Below are 17606 nucleotides of genomic sequence, written 5' to 3' on the forward strand. Positions count from 1 at the left end.
GCCGGGGGGGTCGGTGTGCCCGCCGGGCCGCGCAGAGCTCGCTGGAAACGGCCGGTCTGGGTGTGGGAAGCAGCGGCAGCGAGCACGGAAGCCAAGAAGCCTGTGTCTGGGGTGAAGGCAGGGAGGTGTTCTTACTGGGATTGCAAAATGGAGGTGATGTGGGTCTTGTTTGACCTTATCTATTTTTAAATGTTTTCTATGGGGTTGCCTCTAGCTGAGGGCATGTGGTTATACAATGGAAATGCTCTGTTTCTGCTTTAACTTATTCGCTGTTACACCTTGCATTCTCTTGCTCTATGGCCTGGTCTACACTGGACACTAAGTTGGAGTAAAACGAAGGCAAAAGGAAGAAGAAAGTGGGCTTGGAGGCTTAGTGGCAGAAAGGAGCAGTAAATTCCTTCATTATTGGGCAATGCTGATAAAAGGAGCACATTTGCTAGCTGAAATCTCACAAACAACAGGGAAGGAAAAAACTGTTTATTCATGCCCTGCCAGTTGGCAGATCTCTTTGTTTAGAGAGCATTCATTCAGCCTTGAGTGTTGCTTGTTGGTATTTACTTAACTAACTTTCCCAGAAAGGGTGCAGTTGCGGTCACAGCTATGGCTTTAGAATATGTTTGTATGATTGTGTGAAGAGACTGTGTGTGTCATGACAGCTATTAAAAAGAAAGAAAAGGGGGAAAAAAAAAGCAAAATAAAACACATCCTGTCATGATCTTAGATACAGCGTTATTATTTTTACCAAACCACCAGGGTTGTTTTGTCACCAAAGGATATATACTTAGTATGTAAGCTGAGCCTTATTGTAGCAGAGGGTGGATCTTCCACCCACAATAGATTTCCTCAAAATATGCCCCACAGTGTGAGGTTTTCCTATCTCTGGCTGTGCTGTGTACATCCTTGCTGTTTTGATGGTGAATTATTCCTGGAATATCAGGGTTTGAGGATGTTGGGTTATACCTTCCCCCCTTCCCCTTTTTCTCTGTAAATGACCAGCTTTGCTGCATTGCATTTGTTCTTATCTCTAAAACGTGAATACCAAGCTGGCTGTGTTGTGATCTGTGAAGAAACAGGAATAGGTGATGTGGCTGGGTACTGCAGCTCTTGTGCTTTTTGCAATCCAATTTTTAAAAGGGACTGGGAACTTTAATGCCCTAACTGATGTATTTAAAAAAACAAACAAACAAACCACCTTCTGTAAGGGTTTGTTCTCTGAAGATAAAAATCCAACTTTTTTAAGGTGTATTGAGCTGAGCGCTAGGAATAATTAGTCACTTTTAAAATTTCAGATAAATGAATATGAACCTGATCTATATCTTATATGTGTTGGTGTATGTGCAGACACATGTCTGTGTTAGTGCCTGCCCACACTAGAAACTTTTTATATAATTGTTTCAGTATAAGGAGAGTGTGCAGCTTGTAGAGGTAGTTTGCAGTGTAACATGCATTTTTACTTTCTCCACTAATGTCAGAGAAGAGTAACTGCGTTAACCAGATTGGAAACGGAGTGTGAAATTGTCATTTGAAGCCCTGTTGTGTTTCAGGACACAGCTCCTACTTGAATACATGATGTATTAAGACTTACGTCTTCAAAATAAGTAAATTAAAAATGTGGCTCACCAGGCCATTGGAAAATATTTAGCTGTGCCCATACACTCAAATGAAAACCAACATAGCCACTTTCCACTCTTGAGTGGAAAGTGCTGCTCTGTCTCCTTGGAATAGGGCTGCAAAGGGATTTATCAGCAAAATGTTTGGAGGATGGGGGGGTGGGATTCAATGGAGATAATTTAAAAAAACTAACCAAAAATCTAGTTAAGATCGGATTTTCTAAGGGGTCTGGCATCCCTCATCGTCTGCCGTAGGGATTGTTAAACTTCAGGGTGCTTCAGAAAATGTGGCCACTAGCATGAATGAGGGTTGAACTCCTCTGAAATATGACCCTAGTGTGCATATGAATTACTGGGAGTTTGAACTCTACTGTTTTAAATAGTCTTACCTAGAGGAAAAACCATCTCTTACCAATCACGTTGCATCCCCCTGCCCATTACGGCAACTTCTTGTGTGGAATATGAACACAAGGAAAGTAATTAAAATATTTTTAGCATTTTAAATGAAACTAGCACTAGGAAAGATGACGGTAGTCTATGGGGAGCAGACTGTTCAGGAACCCTTTTAGAAAGATATCCCAAATTAATATTTAGCTCATGTTGTACAATGTCATTGTAGTTCAAGTCATAGTGGTGAAATCTTTTCAGCTCAGAGGCAACATCCACTGATACTAGCAGGGAGTGTGATCTTTGGATCTTCAGGTTTGCTGGTATTGTGCTGCTTGTATCTTCATAACAAGGTAATTCCCCAGGCTGAGAGAAATGGCAGTCCCAGGTTTCTGCTGTTTAAGATGACAGTTTTGAAATGATTCCCTGCCTTAGTGTTGCCACCTTCAGGGTGTTGCTTATGCTGGGTTTTTTTGAGACAGAACGTGAAGTTCACTATAAATATAGCAGTTGTCATTTAAAGCACATGCATGCACTTCAATTTTACTGTGTCCCACGGCATTCCTATTCTTAGTGTAGGTAATAGCGTAGTCAGTGTAGAGGGTATCTTCCATCAGGCTTTTGTGCTGAGGGCAACCAAGTACAGAGTGTACACAATGACTGATTTAACTAGACAGAGCCTTGTAACCTCCTGCTTTTTCCTCTGAGTGCTTTGGAGCTGACCAGTGATAAGCACATGTGTGGATGTGAATGAATTGTATGCTATAAAGGAGCAAGGGCTGTTAGAGATAAATGGGATTCATAGCATGCTTTAAAGCACCTAATAAGAGATCCTAGTAAATGGTTAGTGGTAGGAAATTGCACCGCTGATGAAGTACAACTGGAAAATCCAATCCTCTTCCTCCTCCATCCAGCTCAGTCCTGCCTCAGTGGAAGGGACCACACCTGACTGCGTGACCACAGCTGACAGGCAAGGATAGTGGGGTGAGATGAACACCTGTTGCTTGGGGCTTAGATTAGGAAAGGCTTTATTGCTAATACCTGGAGCTTGAATTAGCACCAGGCTTTGGAAACAAATGGAATGCATGTGTTTCCTATCTGCATAGGAGAGGAGGAATCTTGTTTCCCTGAGGAATCTTTGGTGCTTCAAGGGTTATGTTTTGCTTTTTTGATCCTGTGCTAAGATAGTAAATGATGCTGCTGTAAATTGCCTTAGTTTAAAACTTGGTGTGGTGAGTCATAAGACTTGATGTCTTGGATCTTTTATTTTTGTCTCTTCTTTCTTCTTCCCTTTACAAAAAAAAGCTTTAATCGGTTTCTGGTTCAAGCAGAGGAGTTCTTAATGTCTTATTAGTATAGCTCGTTTAACAAATAACCCAAACCTATTGAGATGAGGACTGACAAGGGAGTGTTACTAAAGTCTTTCACATGCTTCTTCTGGAATGAAAGTGGTTTCCCTCCCCCCAGCTTTTATGCATTAGCATCCTGTTGTCATTATCAAGTTCAGGCTGAGTAATTCCTTGGGCTTTTTATATTGCTATGTTTTTTCCTTTCCCATGTTACCCCACTCTCTGAAATCCCTGACTCTCACTGAGTGTAGCACAAAAGATAACACCTGACTGCTGGCAAGTTGCATCAATGTTATCAGTCCATTGCTGTCAGGGCCAAGCTGTCAGTGTGCCGCTCCATGTGAACGGCTGCTTCTTGAGAAATTCTTGCTGCAGTTTAGGGATGTGTGTGTGTACATGCACATACTTGGGTTGCAAGAATGTGTTCAGTTGAGCAAAATACTTCTTAATCCGGATTTATCAGAAATAATACAGTTCTGCATTGGCCAGTACACCACAAATACCTAGGTTGGTCTGTTCAGGACTAGTCTGACCACCTTTCAGATAATTTTTAAAGATTTCTTTAAGCAGTGGTTCCAAATATAACACTATAACTCTAAAAGTTCAGGTTCGGACCTGTTAGTCTAAAAGGTATTACAGTTGGTTTGGGGAGTTGGTTAGTTTTTGGTTTTCAAAGCAGTGATTTTTCTGAAATAAAAGCTCAGGTCTGCAGAGTTTCAGAATACTTCTACTGCCCTACAGATGGAGATGGCCAGGGCACGAAGGTGCTGACTCAGTACCTGAGCTGAGCTTTCTTAATTCCTCTTTGTCTGTGTAATGGTGGAAATCCCTTTTTACTGGCAGTCCACAAGCCTGACAGACATGCAGGGAATGCCTTTTTTGGTTGTTTCCGCCTCCTGCTCTGAGGAGCTTATCTCTGTAGGATCACTTGTTGGGTACTTGCTTCATTCACACTCCTTCCCCTGTTTCTCTCGCCCAGGAAGGATACATGACTTGCTGAAAAGAGAGAAAATGCTATGCTGGGGATACTCGTCTTTCAGACAACCTGGGATAGGTAGCAACCTCCAGGTCATCATTCCTGAACCGCAGGTGTATGGATTCATTCATGACAGAAATGTCAAGGAGGTGGCATGTGGAGGAAACCACTCCATGTTCCTGTTGGAAGATGGGGAAGTATATACCTGTGGCTTGAACACCAAAGGCCAACTGGGGCATGACTGTGAAGGAAGCAAGCCAGGTAAGTCTGCTTTTTAGATGTGCTTTAAACTGTCTTGAGGTTGGTGGGCTGAGAAGATGAAACTGCTTTGTGTTGATTGCTCTGGAGCAGCTAACAGAGCTGAAGATCATGTGTAGTAACACAGTAATGATGCTGAATAATATTTGCTGGCTCTGGAAAGCTAAAGCTGAGCAGCATGGGTGGGGAGACAGGTCTGCTCAGTTTGTCTGGGAAATGCGTCAAAACAGGCAAGCGCAGATGGTCTCAGGGCAGATTTGTGTTATTTGGCATTATATTGCCTTTTTATAAAAGGGAAGAGAGGGCCATGAGTCACAAGTGTCTTCTGCTTTGTCTTTCCAATTGCACTGTGCCCTTATGCCTACTCTTGTTCGGTTATAGTTGGGAATTTTGTCATTTACATCAAAGAGAAGAGATCTGTGTTGAATATAGTTGTGGAGGACAAACTTGGTTTTGGCCAAGAGGGTTTATAAATTTTGTTTTCCCCTCTTGGAAATCTCTTGTTGACTTGTGCCTTCACCCCTTCATACTTTCTTAGTCTAGAAGAAGGTCGTTCTAGCCTTGTATTCCCCAGACTCAAACTGCATTTTCTTTGTTGTGTTCCAGTGGGCAGAACCTGTGTGTGCAGAACCACAGGCAGCTAATGCCTCTCCTTCCCAGGGTCAAGGAGTGGTTTGGTTGTGTATTGTTATTTTGAGAAACCCTGAAACCTTTCTTATGGACTTTATTTTGAATGTTGGCCTTCCAATTCAGCTTTCATTAACTTCTTCGTTTTGACATGTGGTAAAGATACAGGTATTCTGTTTCCATAAAATAATAAAAATTCCTCCATGGGTAATTAGAGCAATAAGACATCATCTTTCCTCAAACTGCAGGCTACCCTCTGTAGGGCTTGGCCTTCTGTAGCGTACTCTATTATTGCATGATAGATGAGATGCATACAGAATAGCCACAGGTTCCCCATGTAGTATCTGCAAATCTGACCTGACTGATTCCACTGCTCCTTTTTTCTGTCAGCGTGTCTTTTGTCTCTTTCTTTCAAAATGGGGTGGTAGATGTTGGATGTCTGTGATGCTGGATTAGAGAAGTTGACCTTGAATCTGGCCTCTCTTGCTTTTCCTACAAGTGGTTTCCAGACAGTCCTGACCTCTTTTAGTAATTATCAGGAGTGCTTAAGTCCTCTCTGTGCACAGCCACTGTTTATCTTCTGAGGACTTGTAAATTTAGGCCCTGGAATAAATGAGCAGCTTAGTAAAAGGAAGCCAAGCCTAGTGAATATTCCACCCAACCTGATGAGGATACTTCATCCTGAAAATCACCTAACGAGCTGCATGCCTCTAGTGCAGAGGCCCTAGAAATTCAGTACTGTTCTGAGTGCTGTAAAGACGTGTACTCTGAGAAACATCTTTGGGCTTGCCTGCCATTTACCCATAAAATAAATCGAGCATAAGATGATAATGAAAATGGAGGCTTCACAGTGAGAAGATGATCAGAGCTGGAAATGTAAACCCTGAATGCTGTAGACCTCTAGCAACTAGGTAATCCTGCCTTCAGCTAGGGCTGTAGAAGAGGGGCAGTCAGAGATTTGGAAATAGAAATAAAAAGTTCTTTGGGTTTGATGTCAAGTGCCTTTCTTCTACCCCTTAAATTAAGGGACTGTCGCTAAGATGTGACACTAACTCCCAGTTATCCTGCAGGTTTCATTTATTCTGAAAAAGGTTCTGCAGTGCTGCTCTGAGAAGCCTGTGACCACCTTTGAGAAACCGTGTTTCTATACCAACACAGCACTACTGGCTGTGCCTGCAGTGGGGTTTCTGCTGGCTGGGGCAGGTGGGAGGGATGTGCTGTAAAGCAAGCAACAGCTTCCCTTTTTAGCTCATGGTGAACAGTCACAGCAGTCTTTATGATAACAACAGTAAACCAGGAGAGACTGCTTTGTGTGGGTCTGCTTTGGCTTGCAGCAATGGGAACTGAATTTCTTGGTTCTCCTTTGCAAACAGGAACAAGAAGAATCAAGCCCTCTTTCACTCCCATCTCCCCTGCATGGGATAAAGATGACCTTATACCTTCTGTATAGAAAGGCATGTCAAAGATCATCTTTCTTGTTCTCCATTAGTTGTGGACCTATGAATGAAGCCATGTCTGATAGGAAGTGAAGATGTATGTATGGGGTATAGGGTCGTGAGCTGATGAAGATGATAGAGAGAGGTGTCTGAGGTGAACAGGAGAAATGCCTGGAACTGGGAGTCTTGCAGCTGCATCTCTGCAGCCTCTGCTGGACAGGGCAGCGTGGGCTGAGGCCTCTTAGTTTTACTGCCTTATGGCTTGATTCTGCCTAGCCTGTGAGGGCAGCTAGAAGTGGCTGACCTTTGCCCAGCTCTGGAAGTGAGCTGCCTCTCCTGCTGCAGGAGGCTGTGACACAATACTGATTGTCCCCTCCAGGCAGCCCCTGGATAGCCCCCTTTGGACTTCAGAAATGCTTACCGCGGCCTGCAGAGTGGCTTGGTTGTGTTAGAGAGTAACATCAAGACACATGCAGGGGGTCTTGAACCTTTTGAAGGCTAGATGACTTCAGGTGGGTGGAGTGATCTCCTTCCTGCTGCCCAGGTCTGTGCTTGTAAGAGGAAACTCCCTTTTATCTCTCACTTTTTGTGTGTGTATGTGAGGCTTATGCTGCCAGCAAGCTAAAAGCTTCAATTAGTGTTTTCAGAATATATGATCATGTTGTTTAATCAGAGGTGGTTATTTCCCAGGATGATGTCTGCTTGTGAATAAAATTCTGGGACTTTGCAATGCACTGAACAGGGATCTAACCCTGTTCTCCTTGCGAAGCTTGCAGGTTTTACTAGTGACTTCCAGTGGGAGAAGAGTTGTTATATTTGTAGTGAGTGCTTTTGAAGACTTTGCCTTCCTTTCTTCCCTTACTATGTATTCCAAATAATTCTTTTTTTCCTCTTGTTCTGCTGCCCATTTACACAATCTGTAGTAGGAGGATTCAATTTTTCTTCTCATTCATGCTACTCACAAAAATGTCAAAGTGGCACAGACTCGTTTCAACAGTTCCTCTTAGAGGAGTCCTTTAGAGGGCACATTTTGAAATTAAAGAAACTTGTTAATTAAAAAGCTGTGTTTACTGTCACATCAGCTGAGCTTGTGGATGTAATGTAGAGACAGGATAGCAGCCGGCGAAGTGATTCCTGTGCCTCTCCGCTACAGGGAACAGAAATTACTGGGGGAATATGAGTCAATAGAGGTTTATTTTCTGGAAGTGCCCTTTCATTAATTTTACCACCGCAATGTGAAATCCAATATTTAAGATGTCTAAGAAGTTTATCCTAACCAAAAGAATGTTCCTTTGGACTAAAAGCTAACAGCCTGTGATCATTTCCAACTCCCCACTTCTGAGCTAGGGTAATACTGGGTGTGCCACTCCTATGGGCTCCATCAAGAGCCACCTCCCCACATTGTCTTGCTATTTACTGTTTCATTCCTTCTTTGAATTGTGGTGGTTAGCAAGCTACTTGAGGAGTCCATCCCTCTCAGGGATGGATACCTGGCTTTGTTAATATTGAAATGATTGTTTTTCCTCACCTCTTTTTTTTTTCTTTTTTCCCCTGAAACAGTCTATAGTTTGTGTCTCTGCAATCACTTGGCAGGGATGCAGAGGGGGAGATGCTGTCCCAGTGTTCTTTCACTATGACCATAGTTAATAAAGCTTCTGTCTGACCTGTCCTAATTTTCACTTATGGTGTTATGCACTTGGGAGTCCCCAGAGTCTCTGACAATGCCTTAGGAGAAGCAACTTGGAGAACTTAGTTGTGAAGTATTGAGCCTACTGTTCTGCAAAATCAGTCTGAGTTTGCATTAATTCCCTGAGCATCATCAGGTGTTAACATACATTATGTCTCTGATGGGAAGTGATAATTTTGTACTGCAGTAGTTTAGGAAACAAGAAATCTATTCTCCGTAGCTATATCTAAATTTCTACTTCTTAAGATCTGTAATCTCACTTGGATTGATTTTTCTTCAGGTCAGACGTGATGTCTTGACTCCCCGTGATGATTCTTAGATAAGTGTGTCTTAGCTGAATGTGCATGCATACATATGCTGGGGAACAAAAGACAGGCCCAGGTACTTAAGGTAAAGGCTCTTTTGGATTTGGGCTGAATTACAGAGGAGTGTGAAATAACTAGCTGGTTGTTAGCCATTTGTAAAGCTTTAAAAACATGCTTGAGTCTGAGACGTGGAACTTGTTTTCTGGTCTAGAGATTTGTTCTCTGCAAGTCATTTGGACTTCATCTGACTTCTGCTACTGAGAAAACCTGGGCTTTGGTAATTAGTGTCTCAGGAGAGTTACATGAAAATGTCTGGTGCCAAATTTGACTCAAACCTTTCCTCTGGTAACATACAGCAGCCAAAACCATGCTTTTTTACCAAATTTCCTATCTGCATGCAAATGTGCAGGGTAGCACTGCTTCTGTGTGCTTTGTGGAATCTATCTGCTCATAGCTGCAGGGCTAGAAATATCATTATGTTCAATCTCTTTCAAGAAGCAGGAAAAAAACCCACCAAAACAAAAAACCACTACATGATCCCGATCCCCTGGATTTCTCTGAACTCAGTGGCCTTTCTTTTCAAACATCAATCCACTTGTCCTGAACTTCAGCACACGGTTACAGTGACCAGAGACCTTGGGTGCTCACTGTGGCATGCCTGTTAATCATAAACCCTGTAACAGCTGAGAATTCAGATGTGTGACCTGCTTGGAATGACAATCTGTATGGATCTTCCTCTTTTAGACTCTTCCTGGTGGGTGGGAAGTCAGCCAGGAGGCCCTGGTTGCTCAGGAGGAGGAGAGGTGGCAGGGCTTGTGTTTGTTGGAAGCAGCTGTGGAAATGAGCAGTTTGCAGATGAGGAGGTATGGCTGCTGCATTGAATAGGTAAGGTTGAGAGCTGCTCACAGGTGGGATGACAGTGGCAGGAGAACGGTTAGTTCCCCCTGCCTTCCTCCTCTTTGCATGAGGAGTGAAACAAGAAAAAAGAGCTTAAACATCAGTAACTCCAGGAGGTTCCACTAAGCAGGTGGATGTGAGACAGTTTTGTCTCCCTCTTTGGGCATGGAGCTGAGGCTCAGCACGCAGCTATTGCAACACTTCCCAAGTGGTGTGGTCTGGCAGAGTCCTGCTTTGCATTCATCACATTTTCTCTACACCCCCAAAGCAGAGCCACAGGCTGTAAAAGATGTAGTAGGGGTATGGCAGCCCTGCTTGTAGGCATTGGTCCTGCCAAAGCCTGGGAGGATGTGCCTGGAAACAAGCATGCTGAGGGATCTGCGGGGAGGGATGGAGCCATCTGGGGGACAGAGAGACCCTTGCAGAGTCAGGCCTTCTGTGCTGGCCTGCAGCAGCTGACTTTAAACTGGAAAAATAATAAAGGAAGGATTAGGACACAATTTATGTTTCAGCACCTATTGTAAATTTTATTTGTAAAAAAGAGTCAGATTATTAAGCCGGCCACCCTTTGTGGAGTCGCATATGTTCATTTATACTCATCCCTTTCCCTCCTTTGATCGCTCACAGGATCTGATGAAGCTATTTGAGGTTGTTATGCATTCACTAGTGACTGCAGCAACATCCAGCAACATGGACTTGTGTTGTGGTTTGTCCATCTCAGCTGAACTGGTGCAATTTGGGCTTCAGGATGATTTTAGGTTTCAAAAATTAGAAGGCTGGATTTAAAAATGACTTCATTGAGAAACAATATGTATATGGTCGAATGAGAAATAAAATCAAAGGAAGTGCTTTCCCTTAGATATCTTAAATATGCATGTATTGTGTTGAATTGGATGGCTGAAGGCTCTGAATATGCCAGATATTTATAGTGGTCTGTTTTAAAATTTGTGTGGTCTGGATCATGAGAACTGACTTCTACCAATACTCTCTGAGGCTGCAGGATTAGGAGAGCCTAAACTGAGGGGAGAGATAAGGCTCTTTAGGAGAGCCTAAACTGGTAGAAATCTGGTTTCTTGTCAGTAAAGAAACTTACAGTCTGAGCCTGAAATGGCTGTAATGTGTTCTCAGATGTAACTCTGAAGTGCTGTCTCTAAAAACAAAACACCCCCCACCCCATGTATTGTTACAACCACCAGATTTCTCTCTTGATTTCACTTTGAGGGGTAAAAGCAAGAGTGAGCCCAGGGAAGTAAGATACTTTTTTTTTTTAGAATCAGTACAGCCTATTTTACTGGGGATATGAGGGACCATTTTAATGTCTCTTGTCTCGAAAGGCAGAGGTGCAGTAGGAATGACCAGCTTTTTGCCCTGTAATTGGGGATTTGTAGGGCAGTTTAGCAACTTAAACTTGCATTTATCTTGGTCATATTTGTTATTCCTGTATCGTGTACTATTCAGAGGATTTCTGAAGGTGCAACAGAAATAAAGGCTGTCCACATGCCTGGCTTGAAAGGAGCATGAAACCCTGCTGTTGGCATGGTGTGTGGCACTAATGACTGTCCCCTCTCCTGCAACCAAAGATGGGCTCAGGATAAAATGGGTGGGTAGCTCTGTGTGTGGTGAGGTAAATGGAGAGGGCAGGAAAGAAGCTTGAGGTGATAGACACAAGTTTTCTGAATGCCTCAACCTTTTTGTACTCGGAATAGTTGTCCGAGTATGAATGCGTAAGTAGGGCTGACAGTCCCAGCTTCTAGGAGATACTTCAGTAGTTTGGTGGCTGTTGATGCTGGAAGTTCATTGCTGTCTTCAAGATGTGTTATGTAACACAACCACAGGTGATACGTAGTTACTGGGCAGCTTTTGTATAGGTGGGGGTCTATGAATAGACATCTGAAATAAGAAATGTCTCCCCATCAACTCCAAAAATTCTATTCACTCCCAATAAAGCAGCCCAGGTGCTTTTCCTCAGTAAGGATGGCTTTTCCCTTGCCTTAATATCCTATGTTTCCTTTGCATGAAAACATGCAGTCACGTGTTTTGAGGTAACAAAGCCTGAGTTTGGTAAAGGTGAATGTAAAGCATTCTGTCTGACTTGATCTTGAAGGCTCACAAGAGTGTGTAGGGTCTTCAGGGTGAATGTCCCCTTTCCTGATTAAAAAGGGGTTAGCTTGTCTTTCAGTGTGTAACTATTATATGGAAGGCCTGAGTTTGATTCTGGCTCATGGTGTATGCTTGTTGCTTGCTCTGTTGTCTATAGACATCAAATCTTCCAGAAGATGCATAACTATGTCTGTGATGACTTTAAGTTTGACTCAGTCAACATTAAACAGCCTGATAGTCCTACTTAAGCTGTATTGGAAGGAAGAATTTATCTCAAAGATCTTTGAAACTTCTTTTTCTTCTCAGAAATGAAATATTTTTGATACTTAAGGCTGCTAGCAGAAAACAGCTGTTCTTACAGCAGAGCTGTGAAGAAATGTTCACTCTTTTAACACCTGACCTGCCTTTTGAACAGCTGCCTGCTGATATAAACTCACCAAAAAGGAATGTACAGATGCTCATATCTCCTTTTTTTCAGAATGCCCTTCAAATTTTACAGTAGAGAAAATTAATAAACTTTTGTAAATGTTTAATAGGACTGCATTAATTACCTCCCTTTCCCAGTCACCGTGCTTCTTTGCAGTAATGTATTTTCAAGCAGTATTTGTGAACCTGATGGGGATGTCACTGAAAGCAAGAGCAAGGGTGCTGTACTGAATCTGCACTGTGCCAGGTGTGGCTTTTCAGGAATGTGTGGCTTTGTCCTGCTCCCATGCAAATCACTGCAGGATTGAAATAAATGGGAACAGAGTGAGGAGCACACCAAGTGCCTTTGAAAATCACATGCTACTTCACCAAAGCCTGGGGCTGCCACAAGTGAGACTCTGCCAAGTGCAGCTACCTAGAAAATGTAGCCTCCCTTCTAGAAGAAAATATAAAATGCCCATGTGAAGGCTAAATGCTTCCTGTTGTGCAAAACTGCTCCACTAATCTGAAAAGATGGCAAAATAGCACCTGTCCAGAGGCAAAAAGTGGAGCGAAGCCCTTTTGGCTTGCTTGCAGTGTGTATGGTATGCAGCAATACTGTCTTGCAGGGACTTGGATGTGCTTCACTTTGAGCCCTCTGCTCAGACATGATCACGTGCTGTGGAAAGATACTTGTTCAGCAGTGCTGCAGGATTGAGTGCAGCAGATGGATAATAGTAAACTCTTATCTTACCTCCTGGGGCAGTGATTTGCTGCCTGGAGCAACTGACTGAGCCCCAAGGACAGGCTGTAGATGTTCCTGGGTCTTGGAGCCTTAAATCCATAGTGGTTTGCCAGCATGTATGCTGGAAGGGGCTGTGTTAAGGCAGCTGGGAAGGGAGTGGTGCTGTGTTTGGGGGAGCACTGCAGGGAAGATGTGAACAGATCTCTCTTCCTTGCAGTGCTAGGAGGTGAAAGTGCTGGCTTTCAAGTGGAGCTGTCAATTTTACGCTGGTTGCCTTTTCTTTTGTGTTTATAAGGTTGGCTCAATAGTTGCCACAGGACTATGTTAACTCCTCCATGTGGCTATGATGGACTGTAGTGAAGGGCTTATTCTTCCTTTTCCCTGCTCTGCTGTCCCTGCTTACTGCCATTGACCTCTGTCATGGCTCTCAAGATTGCTGTGGTGTTGCTTGGGATTTCGCAGGCAGAAATATGGCTTTGCACTGTGTAGTACCAGCACATCAAACGCAGTATCTATGCACCCATCTCCCTAATTACTCCTTCCACCTCTGATATCCATCCTCAGCATGTCATCCTGAGGTCTAGCATGTCCTGCCCATGCTGGAGTTGCTGCCCTGGAGCTGTGGCATTTGCCAGGGTGTGCATGGTGGACCTCAGAGGTTTCTCAGGAGTCACAGCCCAGCCACAGCTTCTGTGCTGCCAGTGGCCAGCAAGCCTGGCCAAGTGACCACCTTCAGAACTCTCTGCAGTAACCTGAAGAGGAAGACAGGCTCTCTTTGGGTTTCCTGAAGATATAATTTTCCTGTGTTTCCTTCACAAGTCTTGGTGCCTTCCCTCTTTGAAAGAGCTGCCCTTACTTGTTTACCTCCAGGGTCTGAAGGTAAGATTCTTTCCTCTGCCAGCTGATGCTTGTTAGACTGAAGCCTTCTCTGCCTGCCCAGCCCTTTCCAAGAGTCTTCTCCATCTGGCTGTGCTTATGCCAGTCTGCCTATGGCTCCTCAGGGAGGTGCTTGGAGAGGCTATGTCCCCTAGAAAAAAGGCAGTGATGTGGTGAAGTAAAAAGCTTTCTATGGCTATGTCTGAGGAAGGGGTTTGCTTTCTCAGGGTAGGTGTCTGCTTTCACAGCTGTGAGGGGGAATAGCTGGCAAACTGTATGCGAAGTGACACCCTGGGATGTCACGGTGGCCTCACTTCTTGCTCTTGCATTCCTGCCTTGACATGATCATGGGCAGCTTTATAAAGTGAAGGCAGTGCTAATAACTCAACCAGCCTCTCTCAGATTTAAGCCTGTAAGTAGCCATGCTAAATAAATTAATGAGCAGTACTGTACGTGTTGTGCAGGGAAGCAGTCATCTCTAAGTGTCATTAGTGTCTGTGGATGAAAGGGGACTGCAGAATCATTGTCTCTGTTACTTGGAGCTTCTCAGTCTTGACCTATGGACAGTGGTCCCACCCCTGTGACCAACAGTGTTCCTGGGAATGTCACCTGCTGTGGTCTGTCCTCTGTCCTTTACTGTCTTCCCCCCTCTATTTTTTTTTTGTTCAGTGAGTCTACTCTGTTTACATTTCCTCCTTTGTAACCAAATTATCAGAGCCTTATCAGCTTCCATGCTGCTCTTGTCAGTCTCTCTAATCAGGTTGCTCTTGGTAGTGCTCCGCTTTCTGCTGCGAGCATAGCAGCAGTTCGTGAAGTTCATGAAAGGAAGACCTCAATATATGCAAGTTGGACTTGTAAAACCCAGCCTCCTCAATGGATATGGTAAACTTCAGTTGTCAAAAGTTGGAGGAGGTTACATGCTGATGTAAACGTTTGCTTGCTCCATACTTCAAAGCTTGAGCCATATACTAAGAAGTTTGAGAATAAGGTGGGCCTGCCATACATGGGTGAGAACAGCAGGCAGAAAGCGAGGGTAGCTGTCGTACAGCAGGGATGTGGTCTCTCCGTGGGGTTTGCTCTTCTAGTCTTGTGCTGTGCAGGTGCAGAGCACAATGTTTCCCACACCCTTGCATGCAGTAGTCTCATAGTCTGAATGCAAGACACAACAAGCATGTAATGCCTTCTTGGAGAGGCTTGGTGAGGAGGAAGGTAGTGGTGGTGAAATTGTTGGGCAGGGCGGTTCCAGCTGCCTACGTGTTGTGCGTGTCATATGCCTGGCCATACCAGAGACTGTCTGCAGTCACAAAGGTGTGTTCCTGAAACTGTCCTTCAGCCCTTGCCTCCGCCCTGTGAGCCTTCCTCTGGTGTTACTGCTGACAAACCACAGCCTGCAGAGGTGGCGTGAGTGAAGCCACAGGAGCAGTTTTAGCTGGCTGGGTTAGGTTATGTTTTCAAAAGCACCTGATAGCAAAATACAGACTTTCCAAAGCTTAAGTGGTTTATAGTCTGATTTCTTCCTCCCAGTCCCAGACTCCAGATGTTGTCCGTAGTAGCTGTGAGCACGAGATGCCTAGGTGGTCAGAGTTGAAAGTGTACAGAGGGTAATCAGGGGCTTACTCTTGGGGACTTTAAAGGAGAGAGGAAGAGGCAAAAAGGCCCTGACAAACAGCATGATTTTCCCCTCCCCAGTTACCAGTTTCCAAGTGGCAGAGTCACACTTCCACTGGGGATGCTGTTTCCTGGAAAAGTTGGTGAGTGTACTCATGCTGCTAATACTGGTGAAAGCATTGAATAGCTAAGATGTTGAAGTTATGCTGACAAAATAAGGAGAAACCTTCATAAGGGGAGGGAGAAAGCTTGGGTGTACTTTTCTCATAGTGCACTTTGGATTGCAAGCAATTCAGTTGCTGCACTTTGTTTTTCTTTTTTCCTCTTTCCATTTCATTAAAACACCCAGACATGTTTTAATGCTCAGCTGATGTCATTAGGACTGAAATTATGAAGCTCATCACAGCCTAGAAATACAGCCAGGATGTCCATATGCAGAAACATCTCTGGGATGTGTTGGTGGAGACTGGGGAATTGGCAGTCAGCTGAAGTTTCCTACTTAATGTATAAAAATCTTGTCAGGGAGTTTGGTGATCCACTGTTTACTTGCTTTTTGTACAGTGGTTTAATGAAGTGCTGGTGACTGATAAGTTTGGGCCATAGTGTTTTTCTCATTTTCTTGTAGTACCTGTTGAAGGCAGTAGCAGGTTTTTTATGGAGATTTTGGCTGTTGGATCAGGCTTCCATAAGTGCTAATGCTGTTAGTGTCACCTTGTTAGATGGTTTAATGTGTTGGTGTAATTCATCTCCAAAAGGAGAGAACTCAGCTCCTTTCCTGTAAGAATTAAGGCTTTTCAGTACTTGGAGAACAGAAAGACATATGGGTGAAGTTTAGGTTGCTATTGGTGTCTAATTAAATATTCAGCTGCCTTGTACATTAAAATGTTGTATGTCACACTTCTGATTTTTAGATCTTGGTTGCACATTGCTCAGGTGTCCTCAATGTGGACATGGACTATATTAACAAGTATGGCAATGCAAAGAAATTGACTCATCTGTCCTCAGACTTGCCAGCTGCTAGCATTTAACCCAGAGGAATTTCTTGCCAACAGTTGTTTCTCCCTTCCCTGTGTTTCTACCGCCATCTCTTTCTTATCCAGGCAAGCTAGTAAGACACCTATCTTAGAGTCTATGAGCACTTTCCTAGCAGACAGCAACAATCAAGATGAGCAAATGCTCCGAGTTGCTTATTGTCAAGCTGGGGAGACAATGAGGAGTTTTGGCCAGGTGTCCAAGCAGACTGAAATCGCTTGAAACTCTTCCAAGCCACAGCTTCTCACCAGCAAAGAAATCCAGATTTTGCCACTGAAGGTGTAACCTCAGGGCTGATAGTTTCTCTACGTTGTTTTCAGACAGTGGAAGCCATCTGGTGCTGTTTGTGTACATCCTGGTACACATACGGCTGAAGGATTCTGCCATGTCCTCTAGCAAAAGCCTGTCTTGTGAGCAGCTGGAAGCTATACATAGAAAGGGTGTACCAACTCTCTGATAAACTTACTAGGAGTAGGAAAGCTAATTAATCATTCATTGCCTGTGCATTCTAATCAGTGCAGTATAACTGAGTGCTTTGTGCTTCCAGCAGTTGCAGACACTGAAGATCTTGTAGAGCTTTCCAACACTGTGGGGACAAAGTATAAGCCCTATTTTATAAAGAGTGAAGCTATGGACTGAAGGTGGGCTTTTCAGGGGTTTTCATTCTTGACCTAGCTTTAGTACCATTTCCAAACCTTCAAGCTAAATGTGCTGACTGTCAGAAAGCTGAGTTATAGAAACGTAGGGCACCTGTCCTTAACTTTGGCTGGAGTGTCCCTGAGAACCACAGACAGGCAAGAAGACGCAAGAGCAGGCCTGTCAACATTCAGAGAAGGGCTGTCCTGAAGGCATTTTGCCTGGACCTCATTCTTTGGTCCAATGTGTATTTTATGAAAAGGTCTAACAAGGTTAAGACCAAAAGAAGTCAAACTTTGATGTGTCTGTTTATGTTGAGATCCATGAGTTAAAGTGGACAGAAGAAAGAAATGAAAATTGGAACTCCACCAGATATGAAGAACTGATAAATGACTTCTGAGCATTGGTGCTGTTTTGAGAGCTGATGGCTTCAGAAAGAAAAGATTGGGTCAGTGTGTACTTCTTGGAACTTGGTTTTTTGTTTGTTTGTTTTTGAAAGCTTTATGACATGTTGAAACACTGTATTGCATAACTCCTTCAGCCCTTCCCTGTTGCTTTCAGGGTTTTGTTCTGCTTAGCTTTCTATGTAATTGTGCCTATTAACCTCCATTTGACTGGTTTTATTAATCAGTTACTAAAGACACAATACTAAGAATAAACTTCACCCTCTGC

General features: G+C 43.7%; 1 protein-coding gene across 1 annotated transcript in view; it reads left to right on the plus strand.

Moving 5' to 3' along the window:
• The first annotated feature begins 2908 nt into the window (after positions 1-2908).
• HERC3 (HECT and RLD domain containing E3 ubiquitin protein ligase 3) overlaps positions 2909-17606 on the plus strand; it is a 49594-nt gene continuing 34896 nt past the window's right edge. Inside the window, exons 1-2 of the mRNA XM_009273529.2 lie at positions 2909-2981; positions 4326-4583. Of these exons, the coding sequence (XP_009271804.1) occupies positions 4358-4583 (226 nt within the window). The 5' untranslated portion in view covers positions 2909-2981; positions 4326-4357. The remainder of the gene's footprint in view (positions 2982-4325; positions 4584-17606) is intronic.

The sequence above is a fragment of the Aptenodytes forsteri genome, unplaced genomic scaffold (genome assembly GCF_000699145.1).
Source record: "Aptenodytes forsteri isolate BGI_AS27 unplaced genomic scaffold, ASM69914v1 Scaffold93, whole genome shotgun sequence".
Taxonomy (NCBI): Eukaryota; Metazoa; Chordata; class Aves; order Sphenisciformes; family Spheniscidae; genus Aptenodytes; species Aptenodytes forsteri.